The 17,094-nt window shown below is 41.9% G+C and overlaps 1 protein-coding gene across 1 annotated transcript in view; it reads right to left on the reverse strand.

Moving 5' to 3' along the window:
• LOC147035671 (uncharacterized) overlaps nucleotides 1-17,094 on the reverse strand; it is a 53,778-nt gene that overhangs the window by 17,299 nt on the left and 19,385 nt on the right. The window contains exon 3 of the mRNA XM_085869105.1: nucleotides 16,565-16,660. Coding sequence (XP_085725231.1) covers nucleotides 16,565-16,660 — 96 coding nt within the window. The remainder of the gene's footprint in view (nucleotides 1-16,564; nucleotides 16,661-17,094) is intronic.

Genomic DNA, 17,094 nt, shown 5'->3' on the forward strand with positions numbered 1-17,094 from the left:
CTTTGAGGATAAGTCTCCAGTCTACTCTCATGTCTGTGAGGACATGTCTCCAGTCTAGTCTCAAGTCTTTGAGGACAAGTCTCCAGTCTATTCTCAAGTCTTTGTGGACAAGTTTCCAGTCTAGTCTCAAGTCTTTCAGGACAAGTCTTCAGTTGAGTCTCCAGTCTTGCCTCGTCTTTGAGGACAAGTCTCCAGTCTAGTCTCAAGTCATTGAGGACGTCTTCCAGTGCAGTCTCAAATCTTTGAGGAAAAGTCCCCAGTCTAGTCTAAAGTCTTTGAGGATAAGTCTCCAGTCTACTCTCATGTCTTTGAGGACATGTCTCCAGTCTAGTCTCAAGTCTTTGAGGACAAGTCTCCAGTCGAGTCTCAAGTCTTTGCGGACAAATTTCCAGACTAGTCTCAAGTCTTTCAGGACAAGTCTTCAGTTGAGTCTCCAGTCTTGCCTCGTCTTTGAGGACAAGTCTCCAGTCTAGTCTCAAGTCATTGAGGACGTCTTCCAGTGCAGTCTCAAATCTTTGAGGAAAAGTCCCCAGTCTAGTCTAAAGTCTTTGAGGATAAGTTTCCAGTCTACTCTCATGTTTTGAGGACATGTCTCCAGTCTAGTCTCAAGTCTTTGAGGACAAGTCTCCAGTCGAGTCTCCAGTCTAGTCTCATCTTTGAGGACAAGTCCCCAGTCTACTCTCATGTCTTTGAGGACAAGTCTCCAATCTAGTCTCAAGTCTTTGAGGACAAGTCTCCAGTCGAGTCTCCAGTCTAGTCTCGTCTTTGAGGACAAGTCTCCAGTCTAGTCTCAAGTCATTGAGGACGTCTTCCAGTGCAGTCTCAAATCTTTGAGGAAAAGTCCCCAGTCAAGTCGCAAGTCTTTGAGGACAAGTCTCCAGTCTAGTCTCAAGTCTTTGAAGACAAGTCTCCAGTCTAGTCTCAAGTCTTTGAGGACAAGTCTCCAGTCTACTCTCAAGTCTTTGAGGACAAGGTCTCCAGTCTAACCTCAAGTCTTTGAGGACAAGGTCTCCAGTCTAGCCTCAAGTCTTTGAGGACAAGTCTCCAGTCGAGTCTCCAGTCTAGTCTCGTCTTTGAGGACAAGTCTCCAGTCTAGTCTCAAGTCATTGAGGACGTCTTCCAGTGCAGTCTCAAATCTTTGAGGAAAAGTCCCCAGTCAAGTCGCAAGTCTTTGAGGACAAGTCTCCAGTCTAGTCTCAAGTCTTTGAAGACAAGTCTCCAGTCTAGTCTCAAGTCTTTGAGGACAAGTCTCCAGTCTACTCTCAAGTCTTTGAGGACAAGGTCTCCAGTCTAGCCTCAAGTCTTTGAGGGCAAGTCTCCAGTCTAGTTTCAAGTCTTTGAGGACAAGTCTCCAGTACAGTCAATTTTTTGAGGACAAGTCTCCAGTCTCAAGTCTTTGAGGACAAGTCTCCAGTGTAGTGTCAAGTCTTTGAGGACAAGTCTCCAGTCAAGTCTGAAGACTTTGAGGACAAGTCTCCAGTCTAGTCTCAAGTCATTGAGGACGTCTTCCAGTGCAGTCTCAAATCTTTGAGGAAAAGTCACCAGTCTAGTCTAATGTCTTTGAAGATAAGTCTCCAGTCTACTCTCATGTCTTTGAGGACATGTCTCCAGTCGAGTCTCAACTCTTTGAGACAAGTCTCCAGTCGAGTCTCCAGTCTAGTCTCGTCTTTGAGGACAAGTAACCAGTCTAGTCGATAGTCTATGAGGACAAGTCTCCAGTCTAGTCTCAAGTCTTTGAGGACAAGTCTCCAGTCTACTCTCATGTCTTTGAGGACAAGTTTCCAGTCTACTCTCATGTCTTTGAGGACAAGTCTCCAGTCTAGTCTCAAGTCTTTGAGGACAGGTCTCCAGTCGAGTCTCCAGTCTCGTCTCGTCTTTGAGGACAAGTCTCCAGTCAAGTCTCAATTCTTCGAGGACAAGTCCCCAGTCTAGTCTCAAGTCTTTAAGGACAAGTCTCCAGTCGAGTCCCCAGTTTAGTCTCAAGTCTTTGAGGACAAGTCTCCAGTCTAGTCTCAAGTCTTTGAAGACAAGTCTCCAGTCTACTCTCATGTCTTTTGAGGACAAGTCTCCAGTCTACTCTCGTGTCTTTTGAGGACAAGTCTCCAGTCTACTCTCATGTCTTTTGAGGAGAAGTCTCCAGTCTACTCTCATGTCTTTTGAGGACAAGTCTCCAGTCTAGTCTCAAGTCTTTGAGGACAAGTCTCCAGTCGAGTCTCTAGTCTAGTCATCTTTGAGGACAATTCTCCAGTCTAGTCTCAAGTCTTTGAAGACAAGTCTCCAGTCTAGTCTCAAGTTTTTGAGGACAAGTCTCCAGTCTACTCTCAAGTCTTTAAGTACAAGTCTCCAGTCTACTCTCAAGTCTTTAAGTACAAGTCTCCAGTCTAGCCTCAAGTCTTTAAGTACAAGTCTCCAGTCTAGCCTCAAGTCTTTGAGGACAAGGTGTCCAGTTTAGCCTCAAGTCTTTGAGGACAAGTCTCCAGTCGAGCCTCAAGTCTTTGAGGACAAGTCTCCAGTCTCGTCTCAAATCTTTGAGGGCAAGTCTTTGAGGACAAGTCTCCAGTACAGTCAATTTTTTGAGGACAAGTCTCAAGTCTTTGAGGACAAGTTTCCAGTCTAGTCTCAAGTCTTTGAGGACAAGTCTCCAGTCTACTCTCAAGTCTTTGAGGACAAGGTCTCCAGTCTAGCCTCAAGTCTTTGAGGGCAAGTCTCCAGTCTAGTTTCAAGTCTTTGAGGACAAGTCTCCAGTACAGTCAATTTTTTGAGGACAAGTCTCCAGTCTCAAGTCTTTGAGGACAAGTCTCCAGTGTAGTGTCAAGTCTTTGAGGACAAGTCTCCAGTCAAGTCTGAAGACTTTGAGGACAAGTCTCCAGTCTAGTCTCAAGTCATTGAGGACGTCTTCCAGTGCAGTCTCAAATCTTTGAGGAAAAGTCACCAGTCTAGTCTAATGTCTTTGAAGATAAGTCTCCAGTCTACTCTCATGTCTTTGAGGACATGTCTCCAGTCGAGTCTCAACTCTTTGAGACAAGTCTCCAGTCGAGTCTCCAGTCTAGTCTCGTCTTTGAGGACAAGTAACCAGTCTAGTCGATAGTCTATGAGGACAAGTCTCCAGTCTAGTCTCAAGTCTTTGAGGACAAGTCTCCAGTCTACTCTCATGTCTTTGAGGACAAGTTTCCAGTCTACTCTCATGTCTTTGAGGACAAGTCTCCAGTCTAGTCTCAAGTCTTTGAGGACAGGTCTCCAGTCGAGTCTCCAGTCTCGTCTTGTCTTTGAGGACAAGTCTCCAGTCAAGTCTCAATTCTTCGAGGACAAGTCCCCAGTCTAGTCTCAAGTCTTTAAGGACAAGTCTCCAGTCGAGTCCCCAGTTTAGTCTCAAGTCTTTGAGGACAAGTCTCCAGTCTAGTCTCAAGTCTTTGAAGACAAGTCTCCAGTCTACTCTCATGTCTTTTGAGGACAAGTCTCCAGTCTACTCTCGTGTCTTTTGAGGACAAGTCTCCAGTCTACTCTCATGTCTTTTGAGGAGAAGTCTCCAGTCTACTCTCATGCCTTTTGAGGACAAGTCTCCAGTCTAGTCTCAAGTCTTTGAGGACAAGTCTCCAGTCGAGTCTCTAGTCTAGTCATCTTTGAGGACAATTCTCCAGTCTAGTCTCAAGTCTTTGAAGACAAGTCTCCAGTCTAGTCTCAAGTTTTTGAGGACAAGTCTCCAGTCTACTCTCAAGTCTTTAAGTACAAGTCTCCAGTCTACTCTCAAGTCTTTAAGTACAAGTCTCCAGTCTAGCCTCAAGTCTTTAAGTACAAGTCTCCAGTCTAGCCTCAAGTCTTTGAGGACAAGGTGTCCAGTTTAGCCTCAAGTCTTTGAGGACAAGTCTCCAGTCGAGCCTCAAGTCTTTGAGGACAAGTCTCCAGTCTCGTCTCAAATCTTTGAGGGCAAGTCTTTGAGGACAAGTCTCCAGTACAGTCAATTTTTTGAGGACAAGTCTCAAGTCTTTGAGGACAAGTTTCCAGTCTAGTCTCAAGTCTTTGAGGATAAGTCTACAGTCTCATCTCACGTCTTTGAGGACAAGTCCCCAGTCTAGTCTGAAGTCTTTGAGGACAAGTCTCCAGTCTACTCTCACGTCTTTGAGGACAAGTCTCCAGTCTGGTCTCAAGTCTTTGAGGACAAGTCTCCAGTCTAGTCTTATCTTTGAGGACAAGTCTCCAGTCAAGTCTCAATTCTTTGAGGCCAACTCTCCAGTCTAGTCTCAAGTGTTTCTGGACAAGTCTCCATTCTAAGCTGAAGTCTTTGAGGGCAAGTCTCAAGTCATTGTAGTATTACTTCAACTTGTGTCAAGTCCAACATTGACTTGTATAACCTGGAGTACAAGCTATCAAGGAATTATGATACAGTTTCATTTATTGCAATGATGTTCTGAGAAGCTGTTCAACTCGAATTTTTATTTGTCAACTTCATGCAGTGGACATTTTTGCTTTGTTCGGAGGAAAAATAAATGTTCAATTAACTTCTCATATCTCGTGTACCTACTTGAACAAATGTACAAGAGACTAGTCTGTAACCTCAGCTTATATTTAAATGGTTTACATGTAGAACCAAAACATTCAATGTGGAACGGGAAAGGAGATCTTCATAACTTACTTGTATATTTATTATTTTGTTAAAATGAAACATAGAATCAAGAGGGAAGGTAGGGAACCAGGGAAGCGGTGGGACACTCGGGAAAATGAAACGTATCACTTAACTTCAATTGTTGTCTATTAACTTAAGCCATACTTTAAAAAAAAATGTTTTCCTTTTAAAAAGACGTCATGATATAATATACAATTACTGACCAAGTTTAAATAATCCAAGTCAAATGACATTTAAATCATCACAAAATCATTTTGTCGGTTTGGGACGTGCACTTGTCTCAAGTCTTTGAGGACAAGTCTCCAGTGTAGTCTCAAGTCTTTGAGGACAAGTCTTTAACATAAACACGTCAAGCGAACGTTTGTGTCGGAGTGGCGACCCGTCCAGGATTGTGTCCAATGACCAAGGAGACTGCTTCGGCAGCACCAACGCTCTGCACAGAGTATGGTCCTGATGGATGGATGGATGGATGGATGGATGGACGTGCCTGGGGTTTACTGATCAGTGGCCAAGTTTCCCCGATTTGACCCGAATATCAATGACCTGGTTTGAATAAAGTTGTGTTTACCGACATTGGTAAGACTGGTGCTTGCGCTTGGATATTGTGTGCTCTGTGCTGTCTGGAGAGTGGACACTCCCTTTAACCTCAGTGGAGAACGGTATGTGACCCAGCGGCCATGAGCGCTGGTGCGCTGCACATGTACGGTGTCCATGCACAAGGTGTATGTCGTCATTGACCGATAATTATTTTCCATTTATTTGAAATCCCATTTTGATTCACTGTTTATGGAAGGATTACTATCCAAACATTGTCAACTAGTCATCATAAACTCAAGTCACAAGTCCCCCAGACACCAAGTCTCAAGTCAATTTTGTCAAGTCCGAGTGAAGTCGCAAAATTTTTCGACTTACGAGTCCGTGTCGTCAACATTGCGCCATGCTAGAGTTATACAAAATAAATGTCAAATCACTCACACAACAGAACAGCTACACACTCTATGCTTCACCCTCTCCTCCAATGCCAGGTTGTAATAATACTCCTGATACAAAACACCAGAATCTTTCACACGCTTTGACTGTAGATGGCAGGAATTTGTAATTTAATCAGGGTGCCCATCAATAACTCATATACTCTTCACGAAAGACAGCGTGGGATCTTTAATGTCTACTAGCAAATGCTCGACCCAACCATCTTCCATGTATGTTCCATAAATACATTTTCACTTCCCTCCGGCCCATAGTCCGGTGAACTCCCAAACCTATCTTCCTTCTCCCACATCTCCCCACACTCCTCTGCTCTCCATTATTTCTCCAATTGTCTTCCATTCCTTTTTTCTCAATGAATTATTTATTTATTCTCATTTTAGTCCCCATCACCAGCACGGCCACCCTAACCGGTGCAAACGTGAGGGTGGTTCAAATTTTACTTGAACTTGTAAATGCATGTAGATGAATAATTTTTGAGAAAAATTGGATTTACAAGTATTTGTAACCGATTCCCAAAAGTCCATGTTTTCCCGCTTTAATGCACGTGCTGAAAAGAAAGATGGCGGCGAGTGAGAGAACAAAAAGAATGGAACAGCGAATAGTTCGGCCTACTCAATTTTCGGCCAAAGAAAGCATCATGGCTGTTCAAATATAGCAACAGCGTGCACATTATGGTTACGATTGCCTGTCAAGGTTAAATACAAGCTAGGTTGCGAACAAAAGTCAGGATCCAATTATTTGAATCCCCTTCGTAAACAGATGGCCCAAAAGCAAGATTTCTCCTTGACTGGTATTTGTATTTAACGGAGCGATTTGGCATACTTTTCAATTCTCATCCGGGATTAGGAGCTAGGGGTGGGCGAAATGGTGAGCAAAATCCTCCTTGGCCCGTAGTACGGTATTTTAATCACAGTGCCCACACTGCTCTTTCAGCCGGACTGCCACCATAGCTAGAAAGGAAAGGGGGAGGGTGGGAATAGCACGGTTGTTGCTGAAATGCTGAGGATTAAGAGGGAAAGTCCGTCCTGGTTTTGTCACCATAGCATCGCTCAAAGGGAAATTGAGTGCTTGGGGGCCGAGCAGAGAATCCCAGGAAGCAGAGCAAAAATAAATTAAATAAACTAAAAAATATGGCTCATGTTTTATTTTATCATTTGTGTGATGAGGTCATGTTATACCTTCTTGTAATTAGGAAAAAAATAAGTAAAAAAAATCGATTTTGTGACAATATATAGGAACAAAAAGACAAACAACACGTCAAACGAACTTCGTTATTTCATGTAAACGTGTAACGTCCTTGTGTTTCATCTATTCGGTGTGAGAGTGTCACTATAGTCTGTCATTATTCGATTAAAAAGGTATGAAGTAGAAATGTTAATAATCATTGAAGATGTACAATTTCAATCTGAACAATTACATTTACTTAAATACCTAGAGAGTTCATAGAACACCTTGCCCGTGAAGTGTTGAGAAACAAGGACATGGGCGTGGTGTGCAAGTGACAAATTTGATTGGTCTTAATGACGTAAAATGCCAAAATAATTTATCCAAATACTGCTAAACGGGAGGGTTTTTGAAAGTGCCAAAAAGGCGATATATGTTCTGCAGTGTTCAAGTGTATAATTAAATTGAAATGAAATGATGATTTTAAATGTTAGGCAAATAATTTTTTGGGAAGTTTACTGCTGTTGAGGCCGCGTCTTCCCCACCACCTTTTTTAACACGTTACGTTAGTTATTCGTGCTTGTTGTTTGTGTCCTTTATGACATCCTTAAAAACAGTAAGTTTCCTGTTTGGAATGATTTTCAATTTCGTTTCACTGCCAGACAGGCAGAAAGAGTAAAAATAAAAAAGAGAAAATTCTCACACCTCTCTGCGTATGCGTGATCAGGACGAATTCAGAGCCAAATTTCTGTTGAACTACAGGTTCGTTTTTTGATTAATGTTCAAAATATAACATTCAATTTAAATTAAGTTGTTCCTCGATCATGAACTGATGTTTGTAGGCAGACAGAGTGAACCAATTACTTAACCCCCCTTTTTGCTTAACAATATTAAGTAACACAAATAGTTTAAAGTTAGTGATTTTAAACGTGTTGTAATAAATTGAGCATTCCTATGCATTATGTACGTGAGGAATAGCTAGGTACAGAGGAACTGACCACATCGACCATGATACCATTTTAGATGACAAGTGACATCGATGCAGAGATACTACATTAAAATGCTTCGAACAGATATCTCGAAACATCTTCGACAGCCACCATTTTCTAATCACAACGACATGGTTGCTCGGTATGAATTTCATTCATGCTGCAAAATCTGGCCTGGCATCCATCTTTGAATTTGTCTCCAAAATGTCAACAACAACAACAACAACAACAAAAATCAGCAATGTCTCCATATCTGAAATCATTCAAGATGGGATGGGATGCTAGTTTATCGTGTCCATCCGTGAGATGTAATACATGCAACGATGAATCACCCTGCCTGTGAAACACCAGGTTGACAGTTTATAGCTGGGTCGAGATTCACACCAAGGTTGGACAGCTTGGAAGTGAGTGTACGTACATCTAGGCCATACTACCAGCCCTGAGTAACTCTCTGGCTTCGGAAAGGAAAGAAAAAAAACTTGGTGATTACTTTAAAAGAATTAAATTAACTTGCTATGCAGAATGCTTTGTGCTTAGAACACCTTTGGAGAAGTAGAGCTGTCAATGTTGGTGTAAATTAAGGGATTTTAATGATCCTGCTGTTTAAACAACCGAAGCACTTTATTGGTATCTCTGACTATACATTGGACAGGATGGCAGAGAGGCTGCCTTTTAAATGTCTAGTGTAAGTTCAAATCTCGTGAACCTGACTATAAACTGTCATCCTGGTGTTCTGCAGTACAGAGTGTGCCATCCCAAGGATGGAACACATCTGTTAAAGATCCCAAGGTGTATTTTTATGAAGGCGAGGTGAGTTATCACCAGCACCCCAAATAATTTACAAATTCTAGCCTTGCTGTGAAGGGGCACTGCATTAACAACACAGCCGAAAAACAGCAAAAACATAATAATATGGTTCCCTTACAAGGAACTTTGATGCAGGAATTGGCCATTAGGCCGATCAAAGGCTGTACTATGATTAACAACCTATGGTTGTTTGTCTCTGCTCGATCCTTTTCACCTGCAGCATGTCACAGGCCAACAAGAGTTCCACATTGCAGTTGTTGTTGCAGGTGGATTTTTGAAATGTGCACCCATTGCTCAGACAGCTGCTAGAACATACCCACATTGGTCACTTGACTTCACCCAGCATGACACCCAGACGATATATGACCACCATCTTGGTTTTCTGGTGGGCCGAATACTTGTCAGCAGAGGCCTTCAGGTGTAGTCACAGGTTTTGACCACAGTGTGGTCATGTCTTGTTAAATGCTGAACATCAAGCAAGGCAGCAGCCCATACCATTTTTGAAGTCTTTGATATGATAGAGCTGGGGTTCGAACCACCAAGCTTTTAGCGACCTCTCGGACTCAGAGCAGATACTCTAACCAGGACACCACTGAGTCTAATGATAATGACGCAAAGAAAGAGAGAAAGAGAGAAAGAGAGAAAGAGAGAAAGAGAGAAAGAGAGAAAGAGAGAAAGAAAGAGAAAGAGAGAAAGAGAGAGAGAGAGAGAGAGAGAGAGAGATAGAGAGAGAGAGATAGAGATAGAGATAGAGATAGAGATAGAGATAGAGATAGAGACAGACAGAGAGACAGACTGACTACAGATTAGAAGGCTGTAATTTGGCCACAATGCTGGCACACAATGACCTATTCTTTTTGAAAATCATTGTGAATTATTTAACTTCCACATGCAAGTGCTGGCACATTTGAAAGGCCTCCATGAGAGCAAGAAAAGAGAATGTGATCATGGAACAAATGGAAAGGAAGCATTTGATAGAAAAGGTGACAGGACAAAAATGACGGAAAGATAACACAAAACGGAAATAACTAAAAACTATCACTAGTTATGCGACGAGCTAAATTTGGTGTAATATTGAAGTAAACAAAAAGTTCCCGATTGAAACTCAGGTCTTTATTTGGGACTTTCGGGCCTTTTCGTGCGCTGTTCTGGGTCATAAGTTTCGAGGGCACAACGTTTTGATGCTTGTTAGCTGCCCGGACATCCGTGCCTTTCAACTCTACAGCCATGGACTCCAGAGGCCAGCCCAAAGGCCCCTGCAGTGAGTTCACCTGCAGACCTTGTGCCAAGAGCAGACCGGCCTTGAAAAAAAAGAAACCCTTGCTCTTTGTGCCCTAACCCCTTAATTACATTAAGGGACTTTCACTGCCAGCAATATGCAACAGATGTGCAAAACAAGAATTCTGACAATGGCAGATCAGATTTGTGGTTGGTCTGAAGTGATGTTTCGGAATGAGCGTTCCTCGGAGTCTGCCCTGAATTCTCCCTCCCCTCGAATGGCCAATTATAAATGTCATGTAAGTAAGTTGTGTTTTCCTGGAAGTTCCACCATTTTGCAACTTTTTCGCCATCATCGAATCCTCTATATTTGAGAACTTAATTCAACGTAGATCGCAGTTGATTATTTATTTTGGCATTTTTTTTGATCCTTGATCCAATGTTGGGTTTTTCTTTTTTGGTTTAATTTGACACATAATTAGGCCGAGACACACACAAACACACACACACACACACACACACACACACACACACACACACACACACACACACACACACACACACACACTCACTATGAACTTGGAACAGAACCATGGACTAGGACAGGCATTCAAAGCGAAAGGGGAGGCACGCTCTCTGGCTCTAATTTCCCCAAATTGCGATTCGATTATCGTTACTTTGCCTGGGGGGCCCGTCTGACCTCGGAGGGGAGAGGGCTATTGTGGCGGCAAAGCATGCCTCTTCTCTTGACGAAGGTGGACAGACAGGATGGAGGGCAGGCAGGGGGCAGGGAGGGCCATGATAGGAAAGGAGGATGACCAAGAATGAACCCAAACGATTTTTTTTCCCTCCCCCTCACTCCTGCTGCACTTATTTCCCCAGCATTGAATGAACCCAGGTTGCCCGGCCTACATGACCTCAGCCTGGACCTAGCTTGCTTGCTGAGTTCACCGGCAGGCAAAATTCTAATTGAAAACACGCCCGATAGGTAGCATTCCCAAGATGCAATCAATGTGCTCGCACAACAGGCTTTCCTCCTTGTAAAAATTGGAAGATGACATTTCGAGGGATTTTTCTCTCCTTCACGCTCGAAAGTTGAAATGAAACAAATTTTGATCAGCTGAAGTGGTGGAACATCATTGCTATGCTTATCAAGATGGCCTTGATTAAGGGATCAGAAAAGGTAGCTTAGAAGACGAGCATTGGGTAGTTCAAGTAAAAGAGTATAAAGAAGAGTGAATGTTTTAACTGCACCTGTAAAGAAGTGTGAAATTAACAGTTCAATCAAGCCTGTTTGGTGGTCTCACATCTGAGACCATAGTGGTTTCAGTGAAGCTGAAAGCCCAGGTTCAAATCTCAGTTACTGAGTTGATATATCCAAAGTCTACAAATGGCCTTGTAGTTCAAATAATTGTTCTTGTCATGAATTTACAACTCTTCCTTGAGCTTCAGACAGTGTGGTAAGCATGATTTATAGTGGTTTTTATTTGTCTTTCAGAGCCGTGCTCATGGTGACCGCTCATGAGTGCGCTGCACAGTTCCACCATGCCGATCCGGTCTTCCTCCCTGCAGCGGTGAATGTCGATGTGGCTGGTGAGGAGTTTGATTTGTCAGTTCAAGGTCATATTGTGGTGTCATCCATAAAGTGCTTTACCATTCCACCAGCCACATTCATCGAGTGTGACCTCGTCGAAACTGGATCTGAAATCAACTGCTTGCTGTCTCGGAGGACCATGCTTCGGTGCTGAGAGATGTTTTTTTTGGTTGTTCCACTATTTTGGGTGCTGGCTGTTTTTTTGAGTGCTGGTTGTTTTTGGGTGGTTTTTGGTTTGTTGGGTTCTGGTTATTTCTTTTGTGTTTTTTTATTTTTTTGGTGCTGTTTTTTTTTGGTTCGATTTTTGGGTGCTGGTTGTTCATTGTTTTCTTGGGTGCTGATTTTTTTTTTTTTTTTAGGGTGCTGATTGTTTTTTGTTTTTTTGAGTGCTTGTTGTTTTTTGTTTTTGTGGGTGCTAGTTGTTTTTTGGTTTTTTGGGTTGTGGTTGTTTTTTGTTCTTTTTTGGGTGCTGGTTATTTTTGGTTTTTTGGGGTGCTGGTTGTTTTTTGATTTTCTGGGTTCTGGTTGTTTTTTGTTTTTTTGAGTGCTTGTTGTTTTTTGTTTTTGTGGGTGCTGGTTGTTTTTTGTTTTTCTGGGTCCTGGTTGTTTTTTGTTCTTTTTTAGCGGTGCTGGTTGTTTTTTGTTTTAGTGGATGCTGGTTATTTTTTGCTTTTTTGGGGTGCTGGTTGTTTTTTGTTTTTTTGGGTGGTGGTTGTTTTTTGTTTTTCTGTGTGCTGGTTGTTTTTGTTTTTTTGAGTGCTGGCTGTCTTTTGTTTTTGTGGGTGATGGTTGTTTTTTTTTTGTTTTTTGGAGTGCTGGTTGTTTTTTGGTCTTTTGGTGCTGTTTGTTCTTTGTTCTTTTTTTTAGGTGCTGGTTTTTTTTTTTGGGGGGGGGGGTGTTGGTTGTTTTTTGTTTTTTTGGGTGTTGGTTGTTTTTTGTTTTTTGTTTTTTTGGGTGTTGGTTGTTTTTTATGTGGTGCTCGTTTTTTGTTTTTTGAGGTGTTGGTTGTATTTGGTGTTTTTTTTTGGGAGGATACTGGGTATTGTTTTTTTTTGGGGGGGGGGGGTTGGTTGTCTTGTGTTTTTGAGGTGCTGATTTTGGGTTGGTTTTTTTGGGGGGGGAGGGGAGGGGTGTTGGTTGTTTTTGTTTTTTTGGGCATGTTGATTACTTCCACCACCAAAGGTGAAGGAGGTTATGTTTTCACCCCTCGCTGTCTGTTTGTTTGTGTACAGGATATATCAAAAAGTTGTGGACAGATCCGGATGAAATATGGAGGGCAGGTTGGGTGTGTGACCAGGATGGAATGATTAGATTTGGGTGAAGACCTGGATCCAGATTCGACTACTAGATTTTTAAAAATGATTCTTCACCTTTGAGAGATAGGGCCAAAAATTATATATAGCATGATCTCTCAAAAGGTAGTGGATGTATTCAGATGAAACGTGGTGGACATGTTGGGTGTGTGACAAGAAAGAAATGATTCAATTTTGGTGAAGATCCGAATCCGGATCCGGATCCGATAATATTTTAAGTGATTCTTAACCATTGAGAGACAGAGAGAAATTAATATATATATATATATATATATATATATATATATATATATATATATATATATATATATATATATATATATATATATATATACATACACTATATAGCATGATAACTCAAAAAGTTGTGGAAGGATTCAGTCGAAACTTGGTGGACAGCTTGGGTGTGTTGCAAGGAAGAATTGATTTTGTTTTGGTGCAGATCCGAATCTGGATCTGGATACGAGAATTATTTAATTTGTAGAATGATTATTCACCATTGAGAGAAAGAGCCAAAAATGATATAGAACTGTATAGCATGATATTTCAAAACATGAATTGGGACCAATATGTTCTCATGCCTCAGCATTAGGTGGTGGAGTTATGTGCTCTACCGAGTGCCCTTCTAGTTGTTTTTGGTTTTGTTTGGGGTTCTTGTTTTCCCCTTTTTTTGGTGTTGTTTTTGTTTTTTTGGGTGCTGGTTGTTTTTGGTTGTTCCTATTTGTGGGTGCTGTTTGTTTTGGATTGTTCCTATTTTTTGTGTGCTGGTTGTTTTTGGTAGTTTCTATTTTTGGGAGCCAGTTGTTTTGGGTTCTTTTTGGGGTGCTGTTTGTTTTGGGTTTTTCCTATTTTTGGGTGCTGGTTGTTTTGGGCTGTTCCTATTTTTGGGTGATGGTTGTTTTTGTTGTTCCTATTTTTTGGGTGCTGGTTGTTTTTGGTTATTCCTATTTTTGGGTGCTGGTTGTTTTGGTTGTTCCTATGTTTCTGTGTGCTGGTTGTTTTGTGTTGTTCGTATTTTTTGGGTGCTGGTTGTTTTGTTTGTTTCTACTTTTGGGGTGCTGGTTGTTTTTGGTAGTTTATATTTTTGGGAGCCGGTTGTTTTGGGTTCTTTTTTTGGGTGCTGGTTGTTTTGTTTGTTCCTATTTTGGGTGCTGGTTGTTTTGTTTGTTCCTATTTTTGGGTGCTGGTTGTTTTTGGTTGTTTCCCTTTTTTGGGTGCTGGTTGTTTTTGATTCTTTTTTTTTTTTGGGTGCCGGTTGTTTTTGGTTGTTCCTATTTTTTGGGTGATATTAATTTTTGGTTGTTTTTTGTGTGCTGGTTGTTTTTTTGAGTGCTGGTTGTGTTTGGTTGTTCCTATTTTTGGGTGCTGGTTGTTTTGGATTGTTCCTATTTTTTGTGCTGGTTGTTTTTGGTTTTTCCTATTTTTGGGTGCTGGTTGTTTTGGTTGTTCCTATGTTTTTGTGTGCTGGTTGTTTTGTGTTGTTCATATTTTTGGGGTGCTGGTTGTTTTGGGTTGTTCCTATTTGTGGGTGCTGGTTGTTTTTGGTTGTTCCTATTTTTTGGTTGCCGGTTGTTTTTGGTTGTTCCTATTTTTTGGGTGCTATTAATTTTTGGTTGTTTTTTGGGTGCTGGTTGTTTTTGGTGGGTTTTTTTGGGGGGTGCTGGTTGTTTTTGGTTGTTCCTATTTTTTGGTTGCCGGTTGTTTTTGGTTGTTCCTATTTTTTGGGTGCTATTAATTTTTGGTTGTTTTTTGGGTGCTGGTTGTTTTTGGTGGGTTTTTTTTGGGGGGGTGCTGGTTGTTCTTGGTTGTTCCTATTTTGGGGGTGCTGGCTGTTTTTGTTGGTGTTTTTTAGGTGCTGCTTGTTCATAAAAACACCATGCAATAATTTTGCCAGGGCATGGCACGCGCGTGCGTGCGCATGCACGCACACACACACACACACACACACACACACACACACACACACACACACACACACACACACACACACACACACACACACACACACACACACACACACACACTGGCTTACTTTTTCTGATGGATATCATGGAATCTTTAATTTCCACAAGGAAGTGTTAACAGAAGGGACTGGTGACATGACCATCCTCTGAAGGACACTGTACTTATCAGATCCCAGTGCATTGCGTGTCGCACACCAAAACAACATGATTGAGTTGGATCCTATTCAAAGTGAGACTGACGCAATCTAAAATGCTATTTTTCGGGAGAAACCATGCGATTGAGAATTAATGGATGCTTGGATGTGATATATTTTAATAATACTTTATAATTATGATATCATCAATTGTAAGTAAATAAAAACTCAACAGCAAATAACTGCAGCTGCTTCGTTAAACGGATAGATTTCAAAACTAGGATACTCCTAGATAATGTTACTTATTCCATTCCCCTCAAAAGAAACAGCGGAATTCATTTATTATTCATTCATGTCTGGAAGAAAAAAAAATTCTGTCCGGCTGGATGGCACAGTGGTAGTGCACATGCCTTGAGCCGTCAAGTCAGGTCCTGGGGGAGGGGCAGGGGGGTGTGGGCTGGGAGTAATAGGGGGGGGTTGCTCCAGTTGATAGATTCTGTATTGACCAATGGCTGTCTGCACAATATGGGGGTTGTGCATCAACGTGTTGTCATGAAGTAGGAGCAAACCTTTGGCCAACATCTTTGGTGTTTGTCCTTAATGGGTATGCTGCAGTTTTGTCAAGAGGCTGGCATAATATTCCCCTGTTATTGTACCCTTGGGAGGCATATGGTCAATCTGCAGGCACCCCAGAATATCAGGTCTATCATCTTGCTGGCTGAGGATTGGGTGCAAAAGTTGTTGAGTGGCGGTGATCCTTTGTGCTTCCATTGCGTGGATTGTAGTTTGGTTTCACGATTCGAGTTGTGAATCCATGTTTAATCACCGGTTACCAGACGAGCAATGAAGCTCGTTGGATATGTGTAGAACAATTTGAGACGCGAGAGACATGATGGCAGCTGTTGTTGTAGGTTGCAAGTGTTGAGGTTTGAAGGGATCCATCTTGCTGAGACCTTTGTAGTTTAGACAATTGGTCTTGGATAATGATGAAAACGCCGCCTTGAGAAATTCTGAGTTCTCTGGATTTTGTTGCGACCTTTATATGTTAGCCATCCATGATTAATGGCTCAAACAAAGCAACAAACATCTTGTGGGTAGGTCACACCTGCCAGAAGCCCTGACTTTTAGTTATTTTCAAGGCATTCAAGCCGACATTGATTTTCTTTTTGTCCTTTGGTCACTTATAAGTCTCTATCACCAATTATACTACTTTTGAATAAGAAGGTTCACCTTCACCATACAAGGCCACCATTCATTACTGGATTTCTTTGAAAATGACACCTCTCTTTGCATAACTGTCTGACGACACCTTGATGCTCAATTTCAAAAGGTTCCAAAATTGTATGATGCCGCAAACTTATAGATAATACTTCAAAACAACAAACAATGTCCTTTCTGGTGTATACAGCCTGGTTTTCCCTTTAGGAAGCAAGCTAAGACTTTTATAATACAGAAGTCGAAGCTTCGGAAACAGCGGAATGACAGAGGATGTGGAGTTAACAGACTGCCAGAAATGCAGAGAAGAGCAGGTGGGCAAGATCGCACAGAGAAACACCGTGAGAGGAGGGAAGTGGTGAGCAGGAAATGAGGGTTGGCGTTCTGTTGATGTCAAAATGTGTGGAAATGTGCATGTGAGAAAGTGTGAAGTGTCGATTGGCCGAAGAGCTAACGTACTCGAGGGAAGAGTGCCAACAAAGACTCGGCAAGACGGTTCCATGGATGAGAAAAAAGGAGGAAGGAAGGAATGGAGGTGGACATGAAGCTTGCTCATACCTTCGGGTTTCAGCAAGATGAGCGTTTCTGGGAAGACACATGTGATGTGAAGTGACTGTCGATAGACAGAAGGAAGAAAGGGCAGGTAGAGCAAGACTGGAAAGCAAAGGAGTGCGGTAAAGTAAGGCAGTAAAAGAATGCAAAGTCTGTGGTCATTTGAGGACTGCAAATTCCAAGAAGAAGCAGACACTGAGTCTCGGCCTCTTGCCAACATATAACAATGATGCCGAGGATGTTGATTCGAACAGGAAAGTTGATTAAAGAATTGGCTTAATCACGTGAAAGCAAATAATTACAGTACACGGTTGATCATAATCTATAGCGGGGAATCATCAGGATCCAGCTACAAACTGTCATCCTGTTATTTCGGAGGCAAGGAGAGGCATCGATGATTGGATGTTAAACCGGTGCCCTTTCTGCTGTCATTAGTTGGTGAACGTTAACGATCCCTCGGTGTACATTGAGAAGAATAGGTGAGCTATCGCCGGCACCCTGAACAAATTCGAAATTCCTGCTCCAACCTACAAGGG

This window comes from Eptatretus burgeri, chromosome 1 (genome assembly GCF_056783735.1).
Source record: "Eptatretus burgeri isolate ZD-2024b chromosome 1, Ebu_testis_v1, whole genome shotgun sequence".
In the NCBI taxonomy this organism is placed as follows: Eukaryota; Metazoa; Chordata; class Myxini; order Myxiniformes; family Myxinidae; genus Eptatretus; species Eptatretus burgeri.